Source organism: Oculina patagonica, chromosome 2, assembly GCF_052425735.1.
Source record: "Oculina patagonica isolate OP01 chromosome 2, crgOcupat, whole genome shotgun sequence".
In the NCBI taxonomy this organism is placed as follows: Eukaryota; Metazoa; Cnidaria; class Anthozoa; order Scleractinia; family Oculinidae; genus Oculina; species Oculina patagonica.
Window position 1 is genome coordinate 36,835,514 of NC_135759.1, and position 27,334 is coordinate 36,862,847.

Consider the following 27,334-nt stretch of genomic DNA (forward strand, 5'->3'; position numbering starts at 1 on the left):
ATCTCGCAATTATTTGGTAGGATTAGTTATTGTGCCAGTAACTTGAAATCACCATGGCAACGTCATTTTGACAGGCTTGTTTTCCCAAATTTGAATTTTTCGTGTTTCTATTTAATAATGAAAATCTGGAATGTTTTCAAGATTGCATTATTACTTAATGACATAATGGTCTCAATTTATAAAAATATATTTCGCACAATACAAATGAACGATTGAACTAGACGTCTAGAAAATATAAATTTGTAACACTTAGCAAAGTGCAGCCTTTTCGCAATACTTAAAAAAAGGCGGGGTTTTTACCTGAAGACCAATTTTTCCAACGCTTTAGGTGGCTGACGCATTTCAGTATTTTCCAGCCCTTACACTTTAATGGAACAGTATACAACTCCTAATCAGGTAACTACTTTTGTCAAGAAAATGATCACAACTTATTGACCAATGATTAGGTATTTGTTTCATACCATTACTGTAATAGAAACTGGTGAAGAATAGTAGTACTAACCCAAAATATAAGGCCTGGAAAACACTGAAAACCATTTTAGCCGCGTTTCAAGGAATCCAAAAAAGCTTTACTTATCCCATATATATTTGTTTTGCAGTATTTTGTTAATTTTTGGACGATTTTGGGGGATGTCTGGGAGGCGATAGTTTTTCTCAAAGGATTAGTAAAATTTAGACAAATAAGAAATATTGGAGATTTAATGTGATTTTAAAATTTGAATTTGAAGTTAAAAATTGGTGGACGGACACCAAACAGTCTCCTGACAACCCGGAGTGCTCTTGCGAGGGGGTCAACTGTTTAGAGGTGTTTCCATTCTTTTCTTCAATCCCTTCTTTAAATCTCTTAAAAATCCATTCAAATTCAGGTAGAACCCCACCTTAAGTTTTGTTCTTGTGAGAAAACAACAGAAGTCAAAGGTTGCGTGATATAACCAAGCATGGATTTTAATTCTCCCTCTCTTTCCATCTCCTTAGCCTTTCACCCCCACCTGTCCCTCCCTTTCTACTCTTATTCAATTTAATGTTTGTTTACACGATTTCCTAACCAATTCAGTATCGTACTAATCTGTGCCAAGCAATCAGATAATAACAGAAATTTGCCTTAATTTTGATCTCCCATACCAAGACCTTAGAGTCTAAACCGCTAATAAAACAAAACACACTTGATAATAATTCTCTGAGGTTATACACCTTGCAGTATTAACGTACTAACGAACTTGATAACAAACCCCATGTCGTACTAAGGATTTTTACTGATCAACATAGAAAATAAGTTCACAATGGTTTGTTCCCAAAACGTTTTTTACTGTACAGAGGGTCTGTATATTGAGCTGTAACTTGTATACCGTATTGACAAATTCAGAACGAACCGACTTCTGCCCGCTACCATGATATCATGTTGAAAAATTAGCTCGTTTGAAACCGTAGCAAAATCGTTAGAGACAGACAAGATACAGCCGTTTACTGGCAGTCTTTGAAAATCCTGAATTTCGTCAAAATGAGCCAAAATAAAGTTTTAAAATTTCCTTTATCAATATGGTTCTTATCTTTTTATTCAATTCTATGAACTGCTTTTATGCAGTACTGTCCACAAAGTCAAAGATTTCAATTTCCTCAAAGTTTCGGGACAAATGGATACAAAATATTTCGTGCAGAATGTAATTTGATTAAGCGAATGTTTTCACGTCTATAAATACTTCAAGCAGTGAATGAAAAACCGTTTTGTTTTCATCGATGAGAACCACTTTCAAATAGTTTTAAATGCATAAAAAATAACAATCAGATCAGAATACAATAATTATTAATGTAAGGTCTCGCTATTATGTCTCGGCAGAGATACTTCTTTTTTGCAAGTTCAAATGTATGCAAATTTCGTGTGAAATGTAATTCGATTCCATTTTCTTGTTTACAAAGAAAGAAAGTTGTATCTTTTAAGAAAGTTGTATTTTCGTGAATAAAACCCATTGGCCTGTTTTGTTTTCCTGATCATGTTTGTCTGTGATTTTTACAAAACATGTGGTCTTTTTTTTCGGAACTTTAAGTTGTACAAAAATTCCTATTTTGAACACAGATGTCACTTCCGGAATTTCTCATCTAAAATTCAATTGGTATTTAATTATAATTATTCGAAGTTTTCATTTTCAAGTCATCTTTTCATTCGATAGCTTTACTGATCTCGTAAAAAATTCCATTCAAGTTCACACCAACACTGTACATTGCCAATGTTTTGCTGACGTCTTGAGAAGTGTCTTACTAACGTCACTAGTCAAATCTAAAATATATCCAAACCATGTTATGCAAACATTCTACTCTTTGTGACAGGCGACTTTGACGCCCAACTGTGCGGAAATGAAAATCGACATATATACTTCTTGCTAAATATATAAAAAATAGTTTTAAAGTGGAGTCCGCCTCAAAAAAATGTACCGCCAGATCACACTGCTATTTGTAGAAACCAGCAAAGCGTCTAGTTTCAAAGTTTCCCACAAAAACATTGCGTGACATGAATGACGTTACCCCTTTTATTTACAAAAATAGCTTCAACTTGTCAAAGCAACTACAGTTTCACAATGGTGATTATTAGTACTTTACCCCTTAAAGCTTTTTTCTCTGTCCTCCCGCCGAAGCAAAGAAGAGAACCAGATTGCAGATTAGCCCAAAAGTCGACCCAGTGTTCCTACAACGATTTACTGTCAAAACTGAAATGAACCCGATTGGCCCAGGCTATCGTCTAGGACGACCAAAGGGTAAACTATAAATCGGCCACGCCCGATTAACTAGAGTCGATGAGAGCGAAAAATCTCGTCGACTCTCTTTCGTATTCTGCGAGGGTGCCGAGATGAGAGTGAATGAGATTTTCACAAAGAAAACAACAACAACAACTTTGGAACTTACAAGTCTTCTAATTACTTTTAGTAGAAACTCAGCTGTGTTCTATTGGAAATCCGTGAATCTGATTGGTTCTCCCACTGTTTTCTATTCGCCGATATTCGCGCGCGCGAGTAGCTTTTTAAGTGGTAAATTTTCTTGATTTTTGTCTTCAAAGTGCACAATATTGTAGGTTTTGGACTACAATCCTTTACAGTTTCTACTAAAACAATTAGACTACTCGCCCTCGTTTTCTATGAGCTTTTTAAGTGGTAAGTTCTTGATTTTTGTCTTCAAAGTGCACAATATTGTAGGTTTTGGACTACAATCCTTTACAGTTTCTACTAAAACAATTAGACTACTCGCCCTCGTTTTCTATGAGCGATAGTCAACTCGATAGTCAACGCGATAGTCAACGAGGCGCACTAATTGTTAATTAATTCTCGTTGCAAAATGATTTCGCAATTTTGAGACGTGGCGGATTGATTTGGGGATGCTTGAAATTTACAATTATAGCGAGATTTCTATTAAGTGTGATTACAAAATTATTTAGTTATTTTATTATTGATGTATGTTCTCAATTCAAGCATTTATTTAATCGTTTATTCTTATACTGTTACGCTAAAGTAAATAAGATACAGTGCGTTCAGGTACAGCGTTGATTTTAAGGGATACCTTGTCTCAATAAACGTTACATTGTATTATTCATTTCCTTTATTGTGTACTCTATAACTTAAAGTTTTTGTGAGATAACTGCTCCGTCGCATTAAAAATGGGGCAAACGACAGTGAAACATACCGCAAAACTTAGTTTTAGAGATTACGTCTGTCGAACGTGAAGCGAAAAAACCAGGCGCGAGTGGAAAAATAATTGCTAGAAGTCTAAGAGATGGTCGCGATATCCCCCAGCGTGGTGAATTTGGAAAACTGACGATTCGAGCGTTAGCCCATTGCTGAAGAAGACTAGAGAATTGTGGGTCGGTCTAGCCTGTTCCAGGCTCTTGATAGTTATGGGAGAGCGAATAACGCGGGTCACGAGCGAGGAAAAAATGAGCTTTCCCCTTCAACTACTGAAAACTACTGAGAAGCGCTAGGGTCGGTCACGCATGCGTGTTCCTGCAGTGGCGGAGTAGTCAACCTCGTACCCAGGGCTTCGTTTCCCTTGACCGGTGGTCGGGTAAGCTTGCACAGTAAGTAACCCGGGGGGGGGGGGGGGGCACTCAAAAAAGTTTTATACGGGGAGGCTCCGCCCCAAGCTCTTACCCCTTACCCTTTTATATAAAAACAGTTTGGATGCAGGGGACCACGCAACGAAGAAAAAACTGCTTGGCTTCTCTGCTGCCGGATCTCTTGTTCAAGAAATGCTCGTACCAGACGTCACTCTAAGTGCTTATAAAACCAAATTGATTGCAAGGCTGGTACAACGGCAGGAGGGCAAGATTTATTGGCCAACATTTCAACTAGCAGAGCAAGTCTTCTTCATGGCCAGTACTATAATATAAGGAAAATAACGGCTCTAAAATTTGAATTTAGAAATGAACATTGACAATTTCATTATTTTTGGTTTTTTCAATTTTATTATTATTATTATTATATATCTTGTCACCGTATATCTTTATATAGCCTGTATTAGTTAAACATTAACCCACACTGTATTATCTAAGTTCAAATTTTAGAGCCGTTATTTTCCTTATATTATAGTACTGGCCCTGAAGAAGACTAGCTCTGCTAGTTGAAATATTGGCCAATAAATCTTGCCCTCCTGCCTTTTATATACCATTTTCACAGAAATTGTACCCCTTTCGTATACCTTTTACTGAAAAAAGGTACCCCTTTCATATAGCTAAAAGACATAGCATAGACTTAAAACAGGACGTTTTCTTGTCATTTTCATGTTGCCCTTTATAAATTAAAATAATACAGCCATAAAGTGCGTCTGTTCGAAATATTTTAATTCAATGCCCTTTAAAAACCCTTAATGACGGATTTACATACCCTTTCATATACCTAAACTTGTGAAATCCCTACCCTTTTATATACCTGAAGCCTGAAAAAGGTACCCCTTTCGGGCGGAGCCTCCCCGTATAGGCCATTATATGGAGTACCCCCCCCCCCCGGGGTAAGTAACGAAGACTCGAGGTACGAGATTGAGGGAACTTCGCAGCTAACCTGAGGGGTATCAAATGGTCTTTGCGAGCATTTGCGAGCATGCGAGCACAGCGTTTTTTTTTTTTTGCGAGCACGAGCATTGACAAAAATTAGCCTTGCGAGCAACGAGCACTTTTAAAAACCTACCTCCACTAAAAACCGAGCATGCGAGCACTTGTAAAAATGTGCGAGCACGAGCAAACGAGCACCCACTAAAATTTTGCGAGCATTGCGAGCACTGCGACATTTTGAGGGACCATTCATGACCCCTAACCTGCGATCAGACGTAACGCCTGATCGCAGGTTACTTCGGAGCCTTTATTTGGCGCGTCACGCAACGCTCCCTCTCTCGGGGAGAGAGCAAAACGTGACGAGCCCAAACAACGGCTGCGAAGGAGACTACGAAGGAAGACGCTGCTTTATAATAATAATATTTTTATTAGAAATCACAATAACTGGCATTCCAGTAGCGTACATTGTGGCCTGTGGAGAACACAAAACACGGATAATTAAAAAAATAAAAAATATAACACAAGAAGCGAGTCGACTTGTTCCGCCTGCAGGAGATTGAATTTAATTTGCATAATGTTGGCGCGAAAAGTCATGGGTGTGACGTAAATTTGACAGCTCTCCCGCTGATCGCTCGTTGAAATAAACAGTTCTCAAATGACTGGATACGCGCGTGAATTTCGCAATGAATGAGGATGACCTAGGCTCGGGGTGCTTACCATTTAGCCAAAAAATCCGGAAATTTCGGTTTGAAGTCAAATGGTAAGGTAATTTTCCGGAAATTCCATTCGGAAATTGTGGACTACCTACTAGAGGTACTCCACTTTTTCCGTTCGGAACGGAACATCGGAAATTTCCTTACCATTTGAACGAATCTTCCGTTTCCAGGCCCTTTTAAGCACCTCCGCGCGGTTTTAGTCGTGTTTACAATATGGCGTCTTTATACCAATTTAGAACGTGTATGTTCACCTCGACCATAGAAATGCCAGCACTTTTTTAACAGGAGAAATAAGCTGCCTGCCTCTGGTATTCCACGTTGGAATTGTTCATGTGTTCATATTTTTTCTCGGGACAGGATCTAGCTCGAACTTGCCAATTTTCACTCGACTGCGAAATTCACTCGGTGCGTAGGTGGGAACAGTAACCTCAAAATAACCTTGTATTCTGTTTAAATCGCGTCTCATGGAACAGCTGACGGCAGTAAACAGCATCAGCCCATCTTCTTCGTCAAAAAGTTTGTTTTCTACCTCGAAATATATATATGTTATTTGCCGGCTGGGAGGTCCGTATAGTGAAAAACTGTGACCGAGGTCTTGAAAATGCTGCCCGAGGCCGCAGGCCGAGGGCAGCATTTTCAAGGCCGAGGTCACAGTTTTTCACTATACGGACCGACCCTAAGCCGGTAAATAACTTATTTATTTTTTTCCTACTTTAATGTGTTTGATTAAAAAACACCTAAAAAACCTACAAAGACTTTCTTGCCAAATGTGTTTGTATTTATATACGCGCGCATCCAATGTTGAGTCGATCGCCATAAGCTACGGCAAGAGTAAATAATGATCTGTTTGCTATAAGAGCTTACTGCCAAACAAAATAAATTCACTAAAATGAACAGTACTCAAGGAAAATTTCATCTGAAAAAAAAAAAGAAAAAAAGCATCTGAAATAATAGAAAAGCACAATGTAGAACAGAGCAATCAGCGAGTTGCGAAACACTTTTAAACTCCATTTCGGCTTGTGAGTTCTTTAGTTAATTAAACTTACTTTTCGGACTGGAAAGCACTTAGCTATTTACATTTGTATTTAACGAGTCAAAAACCTCTGTGTTGATTCCCACAGTATTCTGTTTTGACAAAAAGTTTGCCAATGTGAAACTGAATGAAGCTGAAATGTGTAGTTTGGTCGCCTGCACAGTGACGGCACAATATTGCGAGAATTAATTTGACTGTTTTTTTAATAAAGCATCTCATTTTCTTGAATGGCGATTAGCAGTATTCGGTTTTGGAGAAAAGTAGCAGAGAAGCAAGGTGTTTGAAAGGATAAATCGAGTCTGTAAACCGGCGACTTGCAGTTAACCGCAATGGCGTGAAAATCAGTGCGAATGCACAAACAACGATCGGCAAACCACGGCCATAAAACTATAACTTCATTTTGTCACTAAAGAGAATAAATACTCGCCTTTTGGAGAACTTCAAGGTCTTTAATTCCACTGCTAATTTTCCCTTTCAAATTTACAACGGTTGGTGAGCAACTATATCGATTTAAATCATTTTGGAGAGCAAAACTGTCATGGGTTCGTTCGTCTCGCCGCGAAATGAAACTCACGAAAGCGTTACCGTGGCCCGTGGGCAGAGATAGGAGAATCTTGCCCGCGCTAATAACCAATCAGATTGCAGGATTCGTTACCGTGCCCTCTTGGAAAAAAATAATCAACTATATCGACAGAAAACAAAACTGAATTTGGCGCTAGATCGAGTGAGCGGAAAGGAACGCCTGGTAGAATAATGGTAAGCGAAATCTCATCCGGTTGGTCGCTATATTCGCTATATTCGCTATATTTATAGCGGCGCTTGTCCGCCGCTAGCTGGACCGTGCAGTTCCCACTGATCGACACAACAAATATCGCACCAATTTCTTTTATGGAACGCCTCCTTTATTGATGTATCTGACCGTGAAACTAAAAATAATTGATTTACAAAATTAGAAACAAGAAATTAGCTATAGAAATATGTAGCTGCCATAAGGCGAAATGAATTCTCGCGACCAGTAAACCACACAATAGTAAACTCTCACACAGTAAACAGTATATTTAGATTGAAGTTCAGTGTCTTAGCGAGGTCTTTAGCGAGGTCTTTAGCGAGGTCTTTAGCGAGGTCTTTAGCGAGGTTTAAACTGAAAAGCAAAATAAAGAAACTTATAAAGCACAAATTACTAGGTAGCGTAAACGAACTATAAACAAACTTACATTTTTTTGGCGCTGTGGCCGCGAAAGTGGTTATCTGTATAAAACAGGCGAAAACTGCAGAAAACTGCGCTACAGCTCGTACAACACTATGACGGAAAACTAACTAAACGACGCCGTGAATTTAAATATAAAAGTAAAAACAAAAGCTAATGATGTAATAGAATTCCTAAGGGATCTGAAAGGGCGCGAAATATGTAAGATCCAACATCCCGGCCTCTAAGTGCGAGATAATACGAGTCACTTAAATATACGCTTGGATCTTAACACCATCTGATAACGATGCAAAAATAGTCACGCAATGCAAATGCGTATAAAGGACTGAGTAAATGTTTATTAAATGTCTCTTAATTTTTAGTGTTCATGTCCTCTTTGTTTGAACATTCTTCTTCAACAAGAAGGCAGAGCTTGTCAACAGGCCTTTCGTAAACAGCTGACTTGGTGCGGACTTTGACTCGGCGAACAAAACCTCTTTTATCTGGGAAGGTTTCGACGACTCTTCCTAGCGGCCAGGAATTGCGATGCGATGCTTCCGTTGCAACCAAAACAACATCACCAACAGCCAAATTCCTTTTAGGGTGCACCCACTTCTGTCTAAGTTGTAGAAGGGGAAGATATTCCTTGCTCCATCTTCTCCAAAAAATATCAGCCAAATACTGGACTTGTTTCCACCGACGGCGCGAAAGCAAATCTTCTTTCTTGAATAAACCAGGAGGTAAAGGGATTTCTGATTTGAGCAGCAAGAGGTGGTTGGGCGTCAAAGGCTCCAAGTCATTTGGATCACTGGACACAGTCGTGATGGGTCGACTATTCATGATGCTTTCGACTTCGCACATTAAAGTGGCTAAACTTTCATCATCAGTGATCTGCTCTCGTAGCAAGGCTCGAAGGATCTTCCGAATGGTTCGAATGCATCTCTCCCAAATGCCCCCAAAGTGAGATCCATACGGTGGGCTAAAGGACCACTTGATGCTCTCCTGCAACAGAGAATTGTGGATCTTTTCCTGATTCCATTCTGAGATAGCCTCACGCAGCTCTCGCTCACCACTGGTGAAGTTTGACCCGTTGTCTGAATAAATTTCCTTCACTTGGCCTCTCTTGGTAATGAATCGCCGCAGGGCTAGCAGGAACGAGTCGGTGTTTAGGCTGTGCGCTATCTCGATATGTACAGCTCGAATTGCTAGACATGTAAAGATTACGCCATATCTCTTTACGAGGCAACGCCCACGACGGACTTGGAAGGGCCCAAAATAGTCTACGCCGACTGATGTGAAGGGTGGCTTGTCAGGCAAAACGCGGCATTCTGGTAAGTCGGCCATTTTCTGCTGGCATAGAGGTGCTTGACGACGACGGCAGCTCACGCACTCAGCTAGAACACTTTTCACAGTTGAACTTCCTTGAGTGATCCAAAACCTCTCTCTAGCCAAGGCCAGGACGTGTTCTCTGCCGGAGTGTCCGCAAATCCTGTGATAGTGGTCGATTATCAATCTGGTAGTGTGATCTTTTTTCGGGAGAATAATCTGATTCTTTGACTCTGAGGGTAGAGAAGCTCTACGCAAACGGCCTCCAACGCATAAGAGCCCATCAACAACGATCGGATCGAGCTTGTACAGGCGGCTTTTCTTCTTGACTGGTTTCTCGGGATGATTAACCTCCTCGGGGAAGGCTCTTCTCTGAACATGCCTTAGAATTTCTCTCTCCGCTCTCTCCATCTCTTCAACGGTGATGTATTTGGGAACATCGTGATTCAACTTGTTGTGTTTACTCCTATTTAGAAGGTTTTCTCTGTAACGCATGAGCCAGGCGACAGCCTTCTTAAGGTGGTTCCAAGAAGAACATTTCTGGAAATAATCCGAGAGAGAGCTGCTCAGCTTCTTTAAAGAAGAAGTGCACACTTTAATTTCCGTTTTCACCTCCGGATCTTCGTCGGGGATGACGCTTAACGCCTCTGACTGCATTGGCCACATGTACTCAGGTTTCCAAAGAAATTCCGGCCCCGTCAACCATCGCTCTCGACGAAGGAAGACGTCGGCTGTCAAACCGCGGGAAACGTCGTCCGCAGGGTTCTTTTCACCACTGATATGCTTCCATTGATGAGGCTCAGAGCCATCGCGAATAACAGCGACCCGATTGGCCACGAAGGTGTGATACCGTCTCGTCTCGTTCTTGACATAGCGCAATACTGCGGTGCTATCTGTCCAGAAAACGGACTGGGCGTCGATTGGAATCTCTAATTCTCTCCTTAAGACCTTGTCTTGCTTGACAGAGACTGTTGCGGCGGATAACTCCAGGCGTGGAATCGTGATCGATTTAATAGGTGCCACACGTGATTTCGAACAAAGGAAGGAGCAGTGCACATCGCCTTGTTCGTTGGTGAGACGAAGATAAGAAACTGAACCAAAACCGGCCTCGGAAGCATCTGAAAAATGGTGTAACTGACTTGATGAGATAACACCGAATCCAGCAGGCTTAACACAGCGCTCAACAGAAAATTGTGATAGTTTGGGAAGATCCGCCATCCAACGCTCCCAGCGAACTTTAGGCTCTGAGGGAATTGGGTCGTCCCATTCTAGCTTGATGCGACAAAGGTCCTGAAGCAACCGTTTAGCTGGTAACACGAAGGGTGCAACGAGACCCAAGGGGTCATAAACAGAACTGACGACTGAAAGAATGCCTCGTCGTGTGGGTGGTTTGTGCTTAACCTCCACTTTGAAACCGAAGGTGTCTGTTTTCACACACCATTTGACACCAAGAGCCCTTTCAACTGGAAGGTCATCCTTGCTTAGGTCAAAAGCTTTTACTTCCTTGGCGCGTTCAGCTTCGGGAATAGTTTCCAGGACTTGGCGACTATTGCTTATCCATTTCGTCAGTCTAAAACCGCCTCTTGAAAGCATAGACCGTAGGTCACTTGCGTGCTGTGAAGCCTCATCAACTGATGGTAAAGATTTAAGACAGTCGTCTACGTAGAAGTTGTTCTTAACTGTGCTCACTACCTCCTCTGGAAAGTGTTCACTGTTGTCTTCCGCAGTTTTGCGCAGGGCAAAATTGGAGCATGCAGGAGAAGAGGCGGCTCCAAATAAGTGTACAACCATCTGGTATTCTTCAAGCTCACCTTCCAAGTTGCCATCAGGCCACCAAAGAAAGCGAAGATACGTAGTATCCGCCTCAGCTACTCTTACTTGATAAAACATCGATTCAATGTCTGCCATAAGTGCAATTCTCTCCTGTCGAAATCTCATTAGGACTCCAAATAGAGTGTTCGTTAAATCCGGACCATTGAGCAGCAGATCATTGAGCGACTTGCCTTGATATTTGGCAGAACAATCAAATACCACGCGTATCTTCCCGGGCTTATGCGGGTGGTAAACGCCGTGGTGCGGTATGTACCATTTCACGTCACTGGATTTCTGGTGATCCGCTGGAATTTTGCGGGCGAATCCTTTGTCTATAATGTCCGCCATGAACCCCTTGTAGTCGTTGTACAAGTTCCCATTGCGTTGAAGCTTCTTTTTCAGCCAGAGAGCACGCTGCATGGCTTGCGGGTAGTTGTTAGGTGGTGGTGCATTACGATCTTTTAAAGGCAACGCAATTTCGTAGTGTCCATCTTTCAAGACCACGGTACTCTCCAGCTCGGACATGAAACGGATCTCTTCTTGTGACATTTCAGGTTTGTCCTCAGCGCTTGATTCACTGAAACCGCTATCGTAGAAATTTCTCACCATCTGATGAAACTCAGGATCGGCTTTGATGAATAAACTGGTGGCATGCGGGCCTTCGTGATAACGCCCTAGAGGACCGTTCACAACCCATCCAATACACGTTCGCGAGGCATAAGGGCCACCATCTTCACTGTGCTTCACTTCCAAAGGATCGAAGACTGTGGGGACGTCACAGGCAATGAGAAGACCGATTTCAGCATTAACTTCAGGTAGGTGTACTCCGCACAAGTGCGGCCATTGGTCAATGTCACGCTGAGTAGGAATGTCCCCTTTTGAAATAGGTATTTCTGGTCTCGTGTAGAGTGCTGGCAAATCAATTAGGACGTTTTCATCCAGATCGGAAATGACAAGATCTTTCACAACGAAGCTGTCTAAAAGACTGTTCTTCTTTTCCAACGTTGTCAAGGAAATCTGAGTTCTCGAGCCACTGACTCCTAACTGCTTCATCAAAGATTCTGTACAGAATGATGAGGAACTACCACTGTCCAAAAAGGCGTAGGTCATCACTTGTGTTCTTGTCGACTTCGACCAAACCTTAACTGGAACAACAGCCATGCCTATTTTCGAGCGGGGTAGGTTAATCATCGCGTTACGGACGCGCGCAGACTCCTCGGTGGGCGAGGTACTTGTAGACGGAGTATCAGTCGGTCGATTTCGACTTGCAGTGTTCGTGTGAAGAATTGTTAGATGCTTTTTGCCACAGTTAGCAACCGTACATGTTTTCTTTTCCGGGCAAGCTCTTGCTGTATGGCCAGCGGACAAGCAACCAAAACAAAGGTGCTTAGATACGAGGAATTGAATTCGATCCTGATATGGGAGGCGCCTGAGGGCATCACAGGTGTCTAAGGCGTGCCCAGAGTTACAGTACGAACACAAGACATCCACAGTTGAGGGGGCTGATCCAAGAGGTGACACACCAGTAGACGGGGTCTGAACATCACTCATTTGCGCTCCAGCAGGTGGGTTCTTATCACCACTCACTTGCGCACCAAAACTCTTCTTCTTCTCGTCAGGTTTCTTCGGCGGACGACTACTTCGCGAGCTCTGTTTAGGTTTCGCATCTTCAACAATTTTCCCAAACACGGGATTGTCGTTTACTCTCGCTTCATTTTCAACGAACTCCGCAAGATCGCTAAACGAAACGTTCCTCTCTTCAGTTTCCATGATACGGTCTACCAAACGGCGCCATGTTCTCCTTAAGTTGAAGGGCAACTTCATAATTAACTTCTGAATGGTATCAGGCTGTTCGAGCTTTGACAGGTATTTGCTGCTTACCATTGCGTTTTTGCACCTCATAAGGAAAATAGAAAATTTGTTCAGGGAGGTGCTGTCCTCTGGTTTCACCTCAGGCCAATTCAGTGCCTTGCTTTCATAGGCGGTTACGACGCGATAATCGTCACCAAACTTCTTTTTCAATAGCCGTCGAGCTTCTTGGTAACCCTTGTCCGGTGGAAGAAAATGACATGAACGAACAAGCTCTTTAACATCGCCGCTGGTAAACTGTTCGAGATAGTATAGCCTCTCATTGCTATCTGAGGTTTTAGTCTCAATGATGTTTTCAAATGCTCTGACGAACGGGCCGTACTCTATTGGATCACCATCGAAAACTGGAACTCGCTGCTGGGGAAGATTACTTTTCTTCTGTTGTGTCGCCAGCATTTCCACGATTTTATTCTGCTGCCGCTGAAGGTCGTTTTGGTGCTGATGAAGCTCTAGCATTTCATTGAAAGCCCTCAAGCTCGGCGACGATGAAGCCGCAGAGTGTTCAGATTCTGCGGGACATGCTTTCTTGTCAGGTAATTCTGGAAGTTTGAACAATTCATGATCAGGTAATTCCGGATCAACGGTAGAATGGCGGCCATCTTTGACTGGTAATGGCTTATTTCCTGTGACGCTCGGTGTTGGAACATTTCCCTTGCTTACTTTGGGCACAAAAGTTGTCGGGCACGGCACAAACGAACGCGGGTCGGCTTCCATGATTGTGGCTAAAATTTGTTGTTTGGCTTCGGACTTAGCGATTTCGGTTTCCAGTGTTAAACGCTCTTGCTCTTGTTGCAAACGAAACCTTTCTTCTTCTAACGCTTGACGTTTCTTAAACGCAGCTGCCTCTGCTTTCAGCTCCGCGATACGAGCTATTTCCTTTGCTCGTACAACCGTTAAGGATGAGGTACTGCTTCTTTGTGAACCACTACGATTGGAACGACGTGATTGTCTTGCTGAAGACTTAGAATAGGTACGAGAAGCGATCTGACTCGCAGAGTCCTCAGGGTTGATTTCAGAGTTTAAGCTTAGCGATAATTCCACACTTCTAATCCACTCTCGAACCTTTTGACAGAAGTTGTCTGCTTGCGAAGACTCGTAAACAAATTGTTCCTGACATCTTGTTACGCTTGTCTCGTCTTGAAGATTCGACAAATAAGTAACATGAGCCTCCTTAAATGCTTCAAATGCAGCCAAAAAAACAGGCATTTTCTCCTTCACAAGCTGAATGTTCTCCTCGTATAATAAGAGCGCGTCAATTTCGTTCCTCTTCGAAGTTACAGCCGAAAGATAACCCGATCTTTCCTTTTTGAGACGACGAAGTTTCTCAAAGAGAACGCCTTCCTGATCAAGATGTTTACTCGGCACCCTCGTGCGAGCGCTGACGCGAACGCCAGGATCATCGGGAACTTCTTCGTTCGCATCCATTGTATCCAGGTAAACTCAAAAATTTTAAACTTATGTAGCTGCCATAAGGCGAAATGAATTCTCGCGACCAGTAAACCACACAATAGTAAACTCTCACACAGTAAACAGTATATTTAGATTGAAGTTCAGTGTCTTAGCGAGGTCTTTAGCGAGGTTTAAACTGAAAAGCAAAATAAAGAAACTTATAAAGCACAAATTACTAGGTAGCGTAAACGAACTATAAACAAACTTACATTTTTTTGGCGCTGTGGCCGCGAAAGTGGTTATCTGTATAAAACAGGCGAAAACTGCAGAAAACTGCGCTACAGCTCGTACAACACTATGACGGAAAACTAACTAAACGACGCCGTGAATTTAAATATAAAAGTAAAAACAAAAGCTAATGATGTAATAGAATTCCTAAGGGATCTGAAAGGGCGCGAAATATGTAAGATCCAACAAAATATTCGACGTGAATTAAACTTACATTGTTGCCGGATCGGGCGAGAGTTGTCATAGAAAAATCCTTTCCTTCCTTCGATAAAATATGACAGACAATTTCTTTGCTTTCCTTCAGACCACGAGTACTTGCGAAATCGATCAAATTATTGAATTACACAATAGATGCGTTCTGCGTGGAAATGCGATACGACTTAAGGAGCGCGTGACGTAGTGACCTAGTGTGACTTTATAGATTATTAATTAAACTATTGCTGAATCAAAACAACAGAATCAAAACAAGGGAAAAACCCGTGCCATAGGGGCACTTACACGGAAAATCGCTTACCATTATGCAACGGTCACACCAACCGGATTTTTCTTGCAAATGGTAAGCACCCTCGATTTCCAGCCGCTTTTTCGGGAAAATGAGAAGACCGGACCCGAGAATACGGCGGAAATCGAGCCTAAGGATGACCTGACCCCAACAAAAACTGTTTCCCGTGTCAGCGTATCCCAAAAATCGAAAGAAACAGTCTGCATCTTGTGCGTGGAAGTTATATCTAACACAAGTTATCGCAGAAAGCTTTATACGGGTCTCACTAAGTCGCCAGCCTGTGTGAACTTGGAAATTCTTGTTGGTGCGAAGCTAGTCAAAGAAAGCTGCTCGACAGATAACATTTGTAAAAACTGTGCTCGAAGCAACGAGAACGTTGTTAAGAAGGTCCTTGAAGTAAGACAGCAATTTTCATCGTCGCAAGAGAGATTAGCAGCGGACCGCGGCTCCGTCGAGTCGGTGAAAAGACTTACTAAAGACTCGACTGTTCAAGTTCGCAGTAAACGGAAAGCTCTCACCTTCGATGAAACCAGCACTGCACAACCAATTCCCTTGGTCACGACAACAGAAACGTCGACTCAAACATTGTCATGGCCGGAAGATTCTAATATGTCTGCTGTTTATGTAATTACGCTTTAAATGTTTCCACGAGTGCAAAATAGCCGGATAGATTTCACTTTCATCACTGTGTAAGTTTTGCCACGCGTGCACTGATTACAACCGGATAAATATCACTAGAGTGTTATTTGGAGTTTGCTTTTTATTGTTCGAACGGAAATAAATGATTTGTCTGGACTTGATATAATAAATCAAGTAGTCGCGCATTTTCCAAATTTATAAGACAAAGAACGATTGTTTTATCCTGTTTTATCCTAACTTAAACTATTTTGACACCAAAGGGAAAATAACAAGGCAAACTGTTTCAATAACATCTCTTTCGCCGTATTTGAAGTAGTCCAATACAAACGGCGCGATGTGGAACGTTGGGCTTTTTCCTGAGCCTGTCGGAGCGACCATTAAGTGTCATTGTTAGAGTAAACCAGGCAATGCCAAAAGATGGGGGTCAGCCGATTTCCCTCATATTTTCAGCATTTAAAACCTATCAGATAAGATTAAGATTGGTGGCATTTAAATGATTTTCTGCCTTTTCAATCTTGAGATTGACCACCCCCTAGTTTTTGGCACAGAAAGTGCCAAAAATCCTCATAAAAAAAGGCCAAATTCTCAGTACAGGAAACAGATCTTCCTTTTGTATTTCGTGCACAAAACTTTTTCTCAAGGTAAATTAACTGGTTGTTGATGTTTTACATGCTTAGAAACACCTTTCCAGTTAAAATGTAATTTTTACTATATTTTCTAAACTAGGTAGGTAGCTTGTGTCTTGCCACAGAGTGAATTTGGGGGATTTTCAAATTCAATTTTTTCAAAAGTGCGATAGTTTATTTTTTATTAAAAGCCATTTTATAACAGTCCATACCCTTCTTATTCGAAAACAAGAATTTATTGATTGGCACAATAAATTCTTTCTCCACGAATTTAGTTCAAAAATGGCTCTGATCGCTCTTATGGCTATTTTCCCGCCAAAATTAAATCACACTAAAATATCACATAACATCTATACAATTATATTTTGAAATGAAATAGTTGTATTTTAATTCATTGAAAGGAGTAGAAACTTCAGTAAATGTTTTAATAATTGATTTCGAATTAACTATGTTAATTAACCCTCGGACGTACAAGGGGGGGGGGAGGGTGGAGGCCACCCCCCATGAGGTTTTTTCTAAATTTTGAAAAAAACGATTTACTCTACAATGCTGAAACTTTCATTAGCTGTTCATTCATCCTTTGCGGAAATTTTGATATGTCAACGTGTGTCCGTGGTGTGTGACGTTGCCATGGCAACGTCATAAATACAAGCAGGTCTTGCCAAAAATCGTCATTTTTACCATTTTTCTTAATTTTTTCCAGTTTTTTAAAAACAGAAGTGCAAGATGTGTTTATTTTTACATTCCGTAAGCATTCTGGCTTGATTTTGCATCAATTCCCGTTATTTTCTGACTTTCTAAGAAAATGTTGAAATCCAAGATGGCGGATCCAAGATGGCGGCTCTAATGACGTCACAGCCAATTAAAATTATGTCATCTTATAGAGTACGCTGAGGGCTTTCTTCCAAGTTCAAAATAATTTCGCTACGCCTTAATATAACGAAAACTCCGTGGAAGGGTTCCATCCACCCCCCCCCCCCCCTTGTACGATGGTGGGGGTGTGAGTTGGCTTGTACGTCCGAGGGTTATAGTAATAGATACCGCAGTCCGTGCATAAATTCATGGTGTATTTCCTGCGAAAACTAAGTCGTATTACGTAAGCATTGCTTCGATTTTCATAGTTTAGTTTGGTATGTCTTAAAAGCGAGATTATAAACGTAATATATAAGGCGGTCTTTGTAGTAATGATCCAAGGTACCAAAGAAAGAAACCACGAGTCGAGACGTTATTTCTCACGTTCGACACGGAATTTTGTCAGTTTCAATTCATACTATCACGTTTCATTCAGGACAAACACTCTTATATAAAGTATGAATTGTTCGTTAGCTTCACAAGAATCACCTTGAAGTCTTCTCGAATATAGTACAACTGTTCTACCGTTAGATGCTTGTAAACAAGATGTTACAGTTCGCTTACTACTCTACTACTCGAGGTCTTGTTGTGAGTGGCAAGCGAGGATGGCGATCTCGAAGTTCAGAAATCACTGAGGGAGCTTTCTTCATTCAGTTCAGGTCACTTTGACTTATCCGTAGATAGAGTGGCAGGTATGAGCATCTGTCCAGAACACTAAAAGAGAAGTAACAGGCGACTGCATGCGACTGGCGACCTTGAAAAAATACCTGTTGTTATCACTGCACAAAGATCAATGCAAACAGATTAATGACCCACGCCGTGTTTGCATGACCTTTGTAATGTATACAACACTGTCACGCTGGTTGTAATTCGAGCTCCTCTCTTTTCAAGTTAGTCTTTAGTTCTTTTCATACCAAAACAGACACAAACACGCATACAAGACCCAAGTAGACGTACACAGGTAGAAGTTTAGCTGAGCAATTTTTATGCTAGAATCGTTAGTAATAGGAAGCATTTTTTCCTTATACCATTGCTTATACAATCTGGCTATAGAGCAACTGTTATCGTAACACTCTTGATGAAATTGTGTGCTAATTATTTAATGTACTCTCATTTGACCAATAAACGCACAAATCTCTGTTTTGGATATATGTTGTTGAGGACTGTATTCTCGTTTTTATCACTTAAGACGACTGTAATCCCAACACCCATCTAAATTTGCACAGAAGCACAACGTTCAGCAATATGGCCCATAAAGTTCATAAAGCAGATACGCCAGCATTCCGTAACGAACGATGAAATAATGGTCTCTTTTGACGTCAAGTCCTTATTCACTTCCATTCCTGTGAACCTGGCTCTAACCATTACAAACGAGAGGCTCCACCAAGATCAACATCTGGCAGATCGCACAAATATGTCCATCAGCAACATCATGAAACTATTAGAATTTGTTCTCAAGGAAAACTACTTCAAGTACGACAGCATCTACTACAAACAAATCTTTGGATGTGCGATGGGCTCCCCAATCAGCCCTGTGATAGCCGACCTTGTAATGGAGGAGATTGAAGAGAACGCGATCACCACAGCCCATCACCCTCATAAGTGGTGGTTCCGCTACGTGGATGACAGCCACGCGTGCCTCAAAAAGGAACACGTGAATGAGTTTCATCAACATCTGAACTCTATCAATCCCAACATACAATTTACTGTTGAACTTGAGGACACCACGGAGCAGGGACTACCCTTCTTGGACACTATCACAACGAGGAGTGGTACACAAATTGAAGTGAATGTTTACAGAAAGTCAACGCACACAGACCGTTACCTTGACTTCAATTCTTATCACCCTGAATGCCATAAGAGATCCGTAGTTTGCACACTTCTACGAAGAGCAAAGAACATTCCTTCAACACAGAAAGGGAAACGCGAAGAAACGAAGCGAGTGAAGACCGTATTGCGCGAGAACAACTACCCATCATCCTTCATAAACAAATGCGAGAGATCACTGTCAAAACCACCAGCTGATTTACTAACTAACGGCTTCGTGGTACTTCCTTATGTTCAAGGCATCTCCGAAAAGATTGGTCGCATCTTAAAACAACAAGAGGTTAAGGTCGCCTACAAACCGTTAAAAACTGTCAACAGTTTGTTTCCTCGCCCAAAGGCTCAAAATGATGTTGACCGCCCAAAATCTGGCGTAGTCCACAGAATCGGTTGCACCAGCTGTAATTTTGTGTACTACGGCCAAACGGAGCGAGCACTGAAAACCCGGATTGCGGAACACAAAAGGGCCGTTGCTAGTTTCGACCATGATTCTAAGGTCGGTCTCCTGTCACGTCCACGAAAACAATCATCAGATGGATTTTAATGCTGTCGACGTAGTTGGACATGAGCCCAATTTTCACGAGCGACTCTTTTTGGAAGCCTGGTTGTCAATTAAGGATCCGCACTCTGGGAACGATCACATTACAGTCCCAGAGGTCTACAAATCCTTGGCACGCGCATGAGTATCGCGCCACGTTCTTTCTGAAGCTTTACACGTTAATTTTGCAGCGCGCGCTCTTAACGTGTTGCTTTTTTAAATCGCGTGTAACAGCTTTAGTATTTTAACTGATGAAGGCTTAAGAACTAGCCGAAACGTCTTTGAAAGTAACATCAAAAAACAGTCAGCGTCAAAACTACAAACAAACTAAGTTCATAAATCTGAGCTTTCATTTCCTATAATAAAATAACAATCATAGATCATGGGGCACCTGTGGAGATAATGATGATAATGATGTTGTTGTTGTTGTTGTTGTTGTTGATGATGATGATGATGATGATGATGATGATGGTGGGGGTGGCGGTGGTGATGATGATGACGATGATGATTGCATTTTGAAGACGAAAAGCCTTGATTATTCAGTAAAAAGTCATATTTTTCTTCAATCATTTGGAGCTATATTGTTTTCCCACGCCGTGACACGCTTCAATGATGCTGTCTCATCTCGGGTAGAAGGGTTGTGAACGTGAGAAATAACGTCTCGACTCGTGGTTTCTTTCTTTGGTACCTTGGATCATTACTACAAAGACCGCCTTATATATTACGTTTATAATCTCGCTTTTAAGACATACCAAACTAAACTATGAAAATCGAAGCAATACTTACGTAATACGACTTAGTTTTCGCAGGAAATACACCATGAATTCATGCACGGACTGCGGTATCTATTACTTTAACCCTCGGACGTACAAGCCAACTCACACCCCCACCATCGTACAAGGGGGGGGGGGTGGATGGAACCCCTCCACGGAGTTTTCGTTATATTAAGGCGTAGCGAAATTATTTTGAACTTGGAAGAAAGCCCTCAGCGTACTCTATAAGATGACATAATTTTAATTGGCTGTGACGTCATTAGAGCCGCCATCTTGGATCCACCATCTTGGATTTCAACATTTTCTTAGAAAGTCAGAAAATAACGGGAATTGATGCAAAATCAAGCCAGAATGCTTACGGAATGTAAAAAAAACACATCTTGCACTTCTGTTTTAAAAAACTGGAAAAAATAAGAAAAATGGTAAAAATGACGATTTTTGGCAAGACCTGCTTGTATTTATGACGTTGCCATGGCAACGTCACACACCATGTACACACGTTGACATATCAAAATTTCCGCAAAGGATGAATGAACAGCTAATGAAAGTTTCAGCATTGTAGAGTAAATCGTTTTTTTCAAAATTTAGAAAAAACCTCATGGGGGGTTGGCATCCACCCTCCCCCCCCCCCTTGTACGTCCGAGGGTTAATTAACATAGTTAATTCGAAATCGATTATTAACACATTTAATGAAGTTTCTACTCCTTTCAATGAATTAAAATACAACTATTTCATTTCAAAATATAATTGTATCGATGTTATGTGATATTTTAGTGTGATTTAATTTTGGCGGGAAAATAGCCATAAGAGCGATCAGAGCCATTTTTGAACTAAATTCGAGGAGAAAGAATTTATTGTGCCAATCAATAAATTCTTGTTTTCGAATAAGAAGGGTATGGACTGTTATAAAATGGCTTTTAATAAAAAATAAACTATCGCACTTTTGAAAAAATTGAATTTGAAAATCCCCCAAATTCACTCTGTGGCAAGACACAAGCTACCTACCTAGTTTAGAAAATATGGTAAAAATTACAGTTGAACTGGAAAGTTGTTTCTAAGCATGCAAAACATCAACAACCAGTTAATTTACTTTGAGAAAAAGTTTTGTGCGCGAAATGCAAAAGGAAGATCTGTTTCCTGTACTGAGAATTTGGCCTTTTTTATGAGGATTTTTGGCACTTTCTGTGCCAAAAACTAGGGGGGTGGTCAATCTCAAGATTGAAAAGGCAGAAAATCATTTAAATGCCACCAATCTTAATCTTATCTGATAGGTTTTAAATGCTGAAAATATGAGGGAAATCGGCTGACCCCCATCTTTTGGCATTGCCTGGTTTACTCTGACAATGACACTTAAAACATCTCGACCAAAATACAAAAAACCGAAATACCAAAACCGAAATACAGTAACGTACGCCTCCACTACATTTCGTTGAATTTCGCGAAGTTCCTTGAATCCAAGCTTCGTTAACCCAGCTTTTATTGCCTCTTTCACGTTCATTATTGTCACATCTCTGCTCACGTCGAGAGCAACCGAAGGATTCGTGAGAATGAAATTTCCCGGATAATCGACGTCACAGCACATTTCTTTCCTGATTGGTTATCAACGCTGACACACCCCCGTCACACCGCCGACCAGAAAACTGGTCGGTAGAAAATGGCGCGCTGCAGGCGAGAAAAGTCCGTTTTCCGCCAGACGACTTAAGTGCTACCGACTGGAATTTTCGAGAAAAAAATTTCAAAACTCCTAATTCGCATTTCTTCATATTCAGTCAAAAGAAACCCTTTGGTGAACTATTTACGAAAATGACATTTAAAATTTTCAAAGGGTTTTTATATTTGAGAAAATCGGCAAAAGGTTAAAAGGCCGTTTTCGCGTCCCCGCCGCCATAAAATTTTGTCGAATTTTTGTGGGTATTCAAAACACTCGTACGGAAAGAAGGTTGAACGTATGAAATTTATCTTTGGCAGGTATGCGGGGCATCCAATATACTATACAGAAACCTAAAAATATTGCAAAACGATGCAATTAAACAGATCTTTTTTAAAGCCCGAAAATTGGTATTTTGAGCACTTTGGTAAACACTTGAAACAAGGGTAACTTTGGTGGCAAAAATCGTGTCCTGGTACATCGAAATTTGGAATAAAAAATAGATCGGCGTCAACTACTATTATGGTACTGTAACATATAAAAAATCCAGCCCGGGCAATTGAAAAACCACCCGTTGAAAGAAGTAAACGCATAGTGAATATTTCATGTATTGACTACAAAAATTGTCACGGTCACGCAACACTAGTAAACACATTTCGATCTGATTTATTCAATCCGTTTTAGTTTTGCTCACTTTGGCTACAGTTTATGCTCGAAAAAGTCTACCTATCTTATGTATAATTTACTGTTTTGTATTCATATAATAATTAATTTTAGAGGATGGGATAATTGATCTGACCGCAAAAATACAAAGGTCAAGTTTCGTGTCATATTTACCGACTTTGCCGCTTGCACTGTGTAACTCGCACTGTGAAAGAAATAAAACAATTCAAAGCGAAATGTCTTCACAAAGTAGTCTCGAAGCGTGTCATATTTTATCCTGGTGGTTCTGTTTCATTAAATTACTAACTATTTAACACTGGTAAAAGTTATTTTTAGTTCCGGCTGTATCGATTCTGTAAAGTTTTTCGAATACCTCAGTCTGTGTGTCAACAACATGAATTTTGCAAATACAGTATGTGTTCATAAACAAGATGATGATCTTATCGACAAGCGTATCTATAGGAGAACATCGAAAAATGAAGTAACTGTGTTCAACTGCTTGTATATTTTCCTTTTAAGAGTGCGGGTCCTCGACTTGATATTATACGCCAGAACTGATACATGTACATGTTTACAAAGAACTGCAAGAACTGGAATTAGATGTCTGTCTGAATGTCTGTTGATTTCCTGTTTAACAATAACAATAAAAAAAAAAACACTCTTGACTATAAAGCAAAAGATACTATACCACCAGCAGCAGCTTACCATACATGTCCAAACATAACAAGTATTAAACGATTCTCGGCTGGTTGAGCAAATACCAAACACATTCGAAAAGGCGAACTCCACAGCCGTTTTCAGCCGTCGTCACGCTCTCCCCTTCGCTCCACTGTTCCCAAGCTGTCTGCCTTTCTCCCGTTTGCAATTTTTACACAGGTTCTCTGTCTTTTTACTGCGGCATTCACAACCAATCTCGACTCACTCTTTGTACCTCCAGACTCTTAAAATCAAATTACATCCTTTGGATAGCGGGGAAAGGGAAGGTTTTATACGGATGTTGGGTGGGGGTTGGGGGGGGGGGGGTAGGGGGTCAAGGATTATTTTGTCATTGATCTTATTGTCCCACAAAGTGACTGACCAGATTGCCAGAATTGCAGAAGTAATCGTTACCTTAAGGTTGCTATTTTTAGCGGCTACTTATTTAAGCCATTTTTCTGAGCAAGATTTAGTGACTATTTAATTTAGCGATTACAGAATGTGTTTTTTTAGGCCAGGCCCTTGTGTGGGAAATGGTCTAGGCAAACTCTCTTTCGAAGCAAAAACTGTGGCAGCTACAATTCTTTTGCAATGAACTTGGACTAGCTGTTCCTGTTCCACAAGTGAGGAAAAGGGCTCTTTATGTGGTCCTGTTGCAAGAACTTGTCCAGGAATGTAGTTGCATGAATGCGGGACCAAGTTAAAATGCTCTGTGTTCTGTTGCGCCTGCAACTATTAAAAACAGTGGCGGATCAAGGGGAGAAGCCATTGGGCCCTGGTCCCCATTATTGTTAGGCTAAACCGAGGTCCACGGGACCAAGAAAAATCATCTTCAAGAGCTAATTTCAGGTAACGATGATTGGGGGCCCCACCTACCTAAAGGTCTGGATCCGCCACTGTTTAGTACACATAAGCTAGCTCCTAATAAATTGTCCAATACTAAGGCTGCATTCATTATGTATCCTACAGGGGGGGGGGGGGGCAGAGGATTTTAGGGGGGGTTCTCAAATTTTTAGAGCAAAATAAGGGGGGATATGAAAATTGTTTAATATCTCCTGGGGGGATGCTTATTTTTTGTAAGATTCTGTCTAGCTTTTGTAATAGTTTTAAAAAGTGAAAAAAGAAATGATAAGTACAGCAGCTTCTTTCAAGGATTTTAGGCAACAAGGGTACCTCTATTACCGTATTTATTCGATTAAGCGCCTAACCTCGAATAAGCGCCCACCTGGAATAAGCGCCCACCCTGAAGGCAGAAAAAGTTAATAAGCGCCCAGCCTCGAATAAGCGCCCACCTCCTCCCCCCTAAAAAAGGATAGGTGGTACATGTATGTACCCAATGAGATTGAAATTGACAAAGTACTACTAACTTAAAAAGAGTTTCCCTTGTTTTCTTAGTATTTTACAGGAACGTTCAACGAACACTTATAATTCTGCTTTGGTACATCTTCAAATTTTGTTGTTATTTGTTGTTTCATTGCAAAATAAACTTACTATTTACTGAAAAATAGTGAAAATTTAATAAGCGCCCAGCCTCGAATAAGCGCCCACCTCGAATGAAGCAATGAACGCCCACTCTCAAGGTCCAAAAATTTCAGGGCGCTTAATGGAATAAATACGGTATTCTGAGAGACTATAGTACCTATTTTGAAGTTTTTTAAGTAGTGTGCCTGGCCTGTAGATGTAATGTTTCGATACAGTATAGAAAGTAAAACATCTAAAATGGAACCATTTAATGCAACCTCAGAAAAATGATAAGATAAGGAGAATAATGGCACATGTCGCACTTGAGAGGAGTGATGCTGAAAACGAGGGTGAAAAGGATGGCAACAGCGGAGAGATGAATCCGTGTATAAGTGTGATAGTGAGAGTGATGATGATGATGAGGTTGTTGCTTTTGTCAACGAGAGTGACAGTTAAATCCAGGTTCCTGTCAATACTTCTGGTAGTACTCGTACACGAGCTGGCAGGCTATCTATACCTAATTCGCGCTACTTACTGGCTGTTATAGGCATTACATAAACAGTCCAAGCTCTCTCAATGTTCTTATTAAACATGTACATATCTTGAAATTTCAAACATATGTAGTGTACTATTATACAGATATTTATTTTGATATTTCTTGAGAGGGAGGAGGTGGGGGGGGGGGTATTCTTTTTTCGGCTGATTGCTTGGGGGGATTATGAAAATTTCTATGGACCTTGGGGGGGATATAAAAAAATGAGCCGCTGAAAAAAAAAATCCTCTGCCCCCCCCTGTAGCATACATAATGAATGCAGCCTAAGTGTCGTCGTACTAGCCGTGCATTTAAAATTACTGTTTTATACACCTCGAGTGACTTCTAGTACACGCATCTCCAAGCTACGTGAGATACGACAAAGAATTGTGCCAAAGTCTTCATAACGTTGTGTGGCCCTCTGCATTTAATCGTCCCACATATCCTAAAATAAGGCAAGGGGCAAACCTTCAAATACTGAGAAGTGGAGACAGGAAATGATTTCCGACCAATTTTTTTCTGCAAGGTTGGTCCTTTTCTTCTCTCTACTACAAGGTTTTTTGTCGCTGTTGTTTTTTTTTTTTAGTTAAACCTCTCTTCCTGAATTCCTGTCCACCTCAGTATCTGAGGGCTGAGGGCCAACCCTTAGCTAGTTCCCAGGCTGTTGTCAGTACAACATACCTCAAGGGTGCAATTTTTAACGGCTTCTAATTTTAGTGATTTGAGCGAGTAGCACGAAAATTGCTAAATTTAAAAGTACTCGCTAAAATTAGTCTTCGTCAAATTTAATACTCGTTAAATTTTAGTACCTTCCTCCCCCCTCCCCAAAGGAAAAGAAATTAATCATAATCGACATCAAAAATTCTTTTAAGAAATGGATATCGAAACTTTGTTCTTTCTGACAATGCCGTCTAGTGATTCTGTTCTTTTACTGAACATTTATTTCCATCTTAGCTATTACTTTATGAAATACTGGTTTACACTGGGTATCTTTTTTTCTAGGGCCTGCTGTTTTTTTTTAAAAAAAATCTGAAAATCGCTAAATTACATTGTCGCTAAATCTTGCTCAAAAAAATCGCTAAAATTACTACCATCTTAAACCTTAGGGTAACTGATTACACCAGGTAATCTGGTCAGTCACTTCGTGGGACAATAAGATCAATGACAAAATAAACCTTGACCCCCTACCCCCCCCCCCCTCCCCCACCCAACACCCGCATAAAACCTTCCCTTTCCCCGCTATCCAAAGGATGGAATTTGATTTTAAGAGTCTGGAGGTACAAAGAGTGAGTCGAGATTGGTTGTGAATGCCGCAGTAAAAAGACAGAGAACCTGTGTAAAAATTGCAAACGGGAGAAAGGCAGACAGCTTGGGAACAGTGGAGCGAAGGGGAGAGCGTGACGACGGCTGACAACGGCTGTGGAGATCGCCTTTTCGAATGTGTTTGGTATTTGCTCAACCAGCCGAGAATCGTTTAATACTTGTTATGTTTGTCCCCCCCCCCATGTTTGGACATGTATGGTAAGCTGCTGCTGGTGGTATAGTATCTTTTGCTTTATAGTCAAGAGTGTTTTTTTTATTGTTATTGTTAAACAGGAAATCAACAGACATTCAGACAGACATCTAATTCCAGTTCTTGCAGTTCTTTGTAAACATGTACATGTATCAGTTCTGGCGTATAATATCAAGTCGAGGACCCGCACTCTTAAAAGGAAAATATACAAGCAGTTGAACACAGTTACTTCATTTTTCGATGTTCTCCTATAGATACGCTTGTCGATAAGATCATCATCTTGTTTATGAACACATACTGTATTTGCAAAATTCATGTTGTTGACACACAGACTGAGGTATTCGAAAAACTTTACAGAATCGATACAGCCGGAACTAAAAATAACTTTTACCAGTGTTAAATAGTTAGTAATTTAATGAAAC

General features: G+C 40.9%; 2 protein-coding genes across 3 annotated transcripts; one reads left to right on the forward strand and one right to left on the reverse strand.

The window, feature by feature from the left end:
* Window positions 1-7,798: 7,798 nt before the first annotated feature.
* LOC144644507 (uncharacterized) lies at window positions 7,799-14,242 on the reverse strand. Of its 2 annotated transcripts, none has more exons than XM_078504003.1 (2): window positions 7,939-14,242; window positions 7,799-7,852 (listed from the first exon to the last, which is right to left on the reverse strand). In XM_078504003.1, the coding sequence occupies exon 1, from the start codon at window positions 14,172-14,174 to the stop codon at window positions 8,334-8,336; it is 5,841 nt and encodes a 1,946-aa protein (XP_078360129.1). In that variant the 5' UTR covers window positions 14,175-14,242; the 3' UTR covers window positions 7,799-7,852; window positions 7,939-8,333. The 2 variants fall into 2 exon arrangements, with proteins under 2 accessions (XP_078360129.1, XP_078360130.1); XM_078504004.1 differs by lacking the exon at window positions 7,799-7,852 and adding an exon at window positions 7,888-7,916 and having other exon boundaries at window positions 7,990-14,242.
* Window positions 14,243-18,567: 4,325 nt separating this feature from the next.
* LOC144642347 (uncharacterized) lies at window positions 18,568-19,632 on the forward strand. The gene has a single exon (XM_078501312.1). The coding sequence runs from the start codon at window positions 18,568-18,570 to the stop codon at window positions 19,630-19,632; it is 1,065 nt and encodes a 354-aa protein (XP_078357438.1).
* Window positions 19,633-27,334: the final 7,702 nt, after the last annotated feature.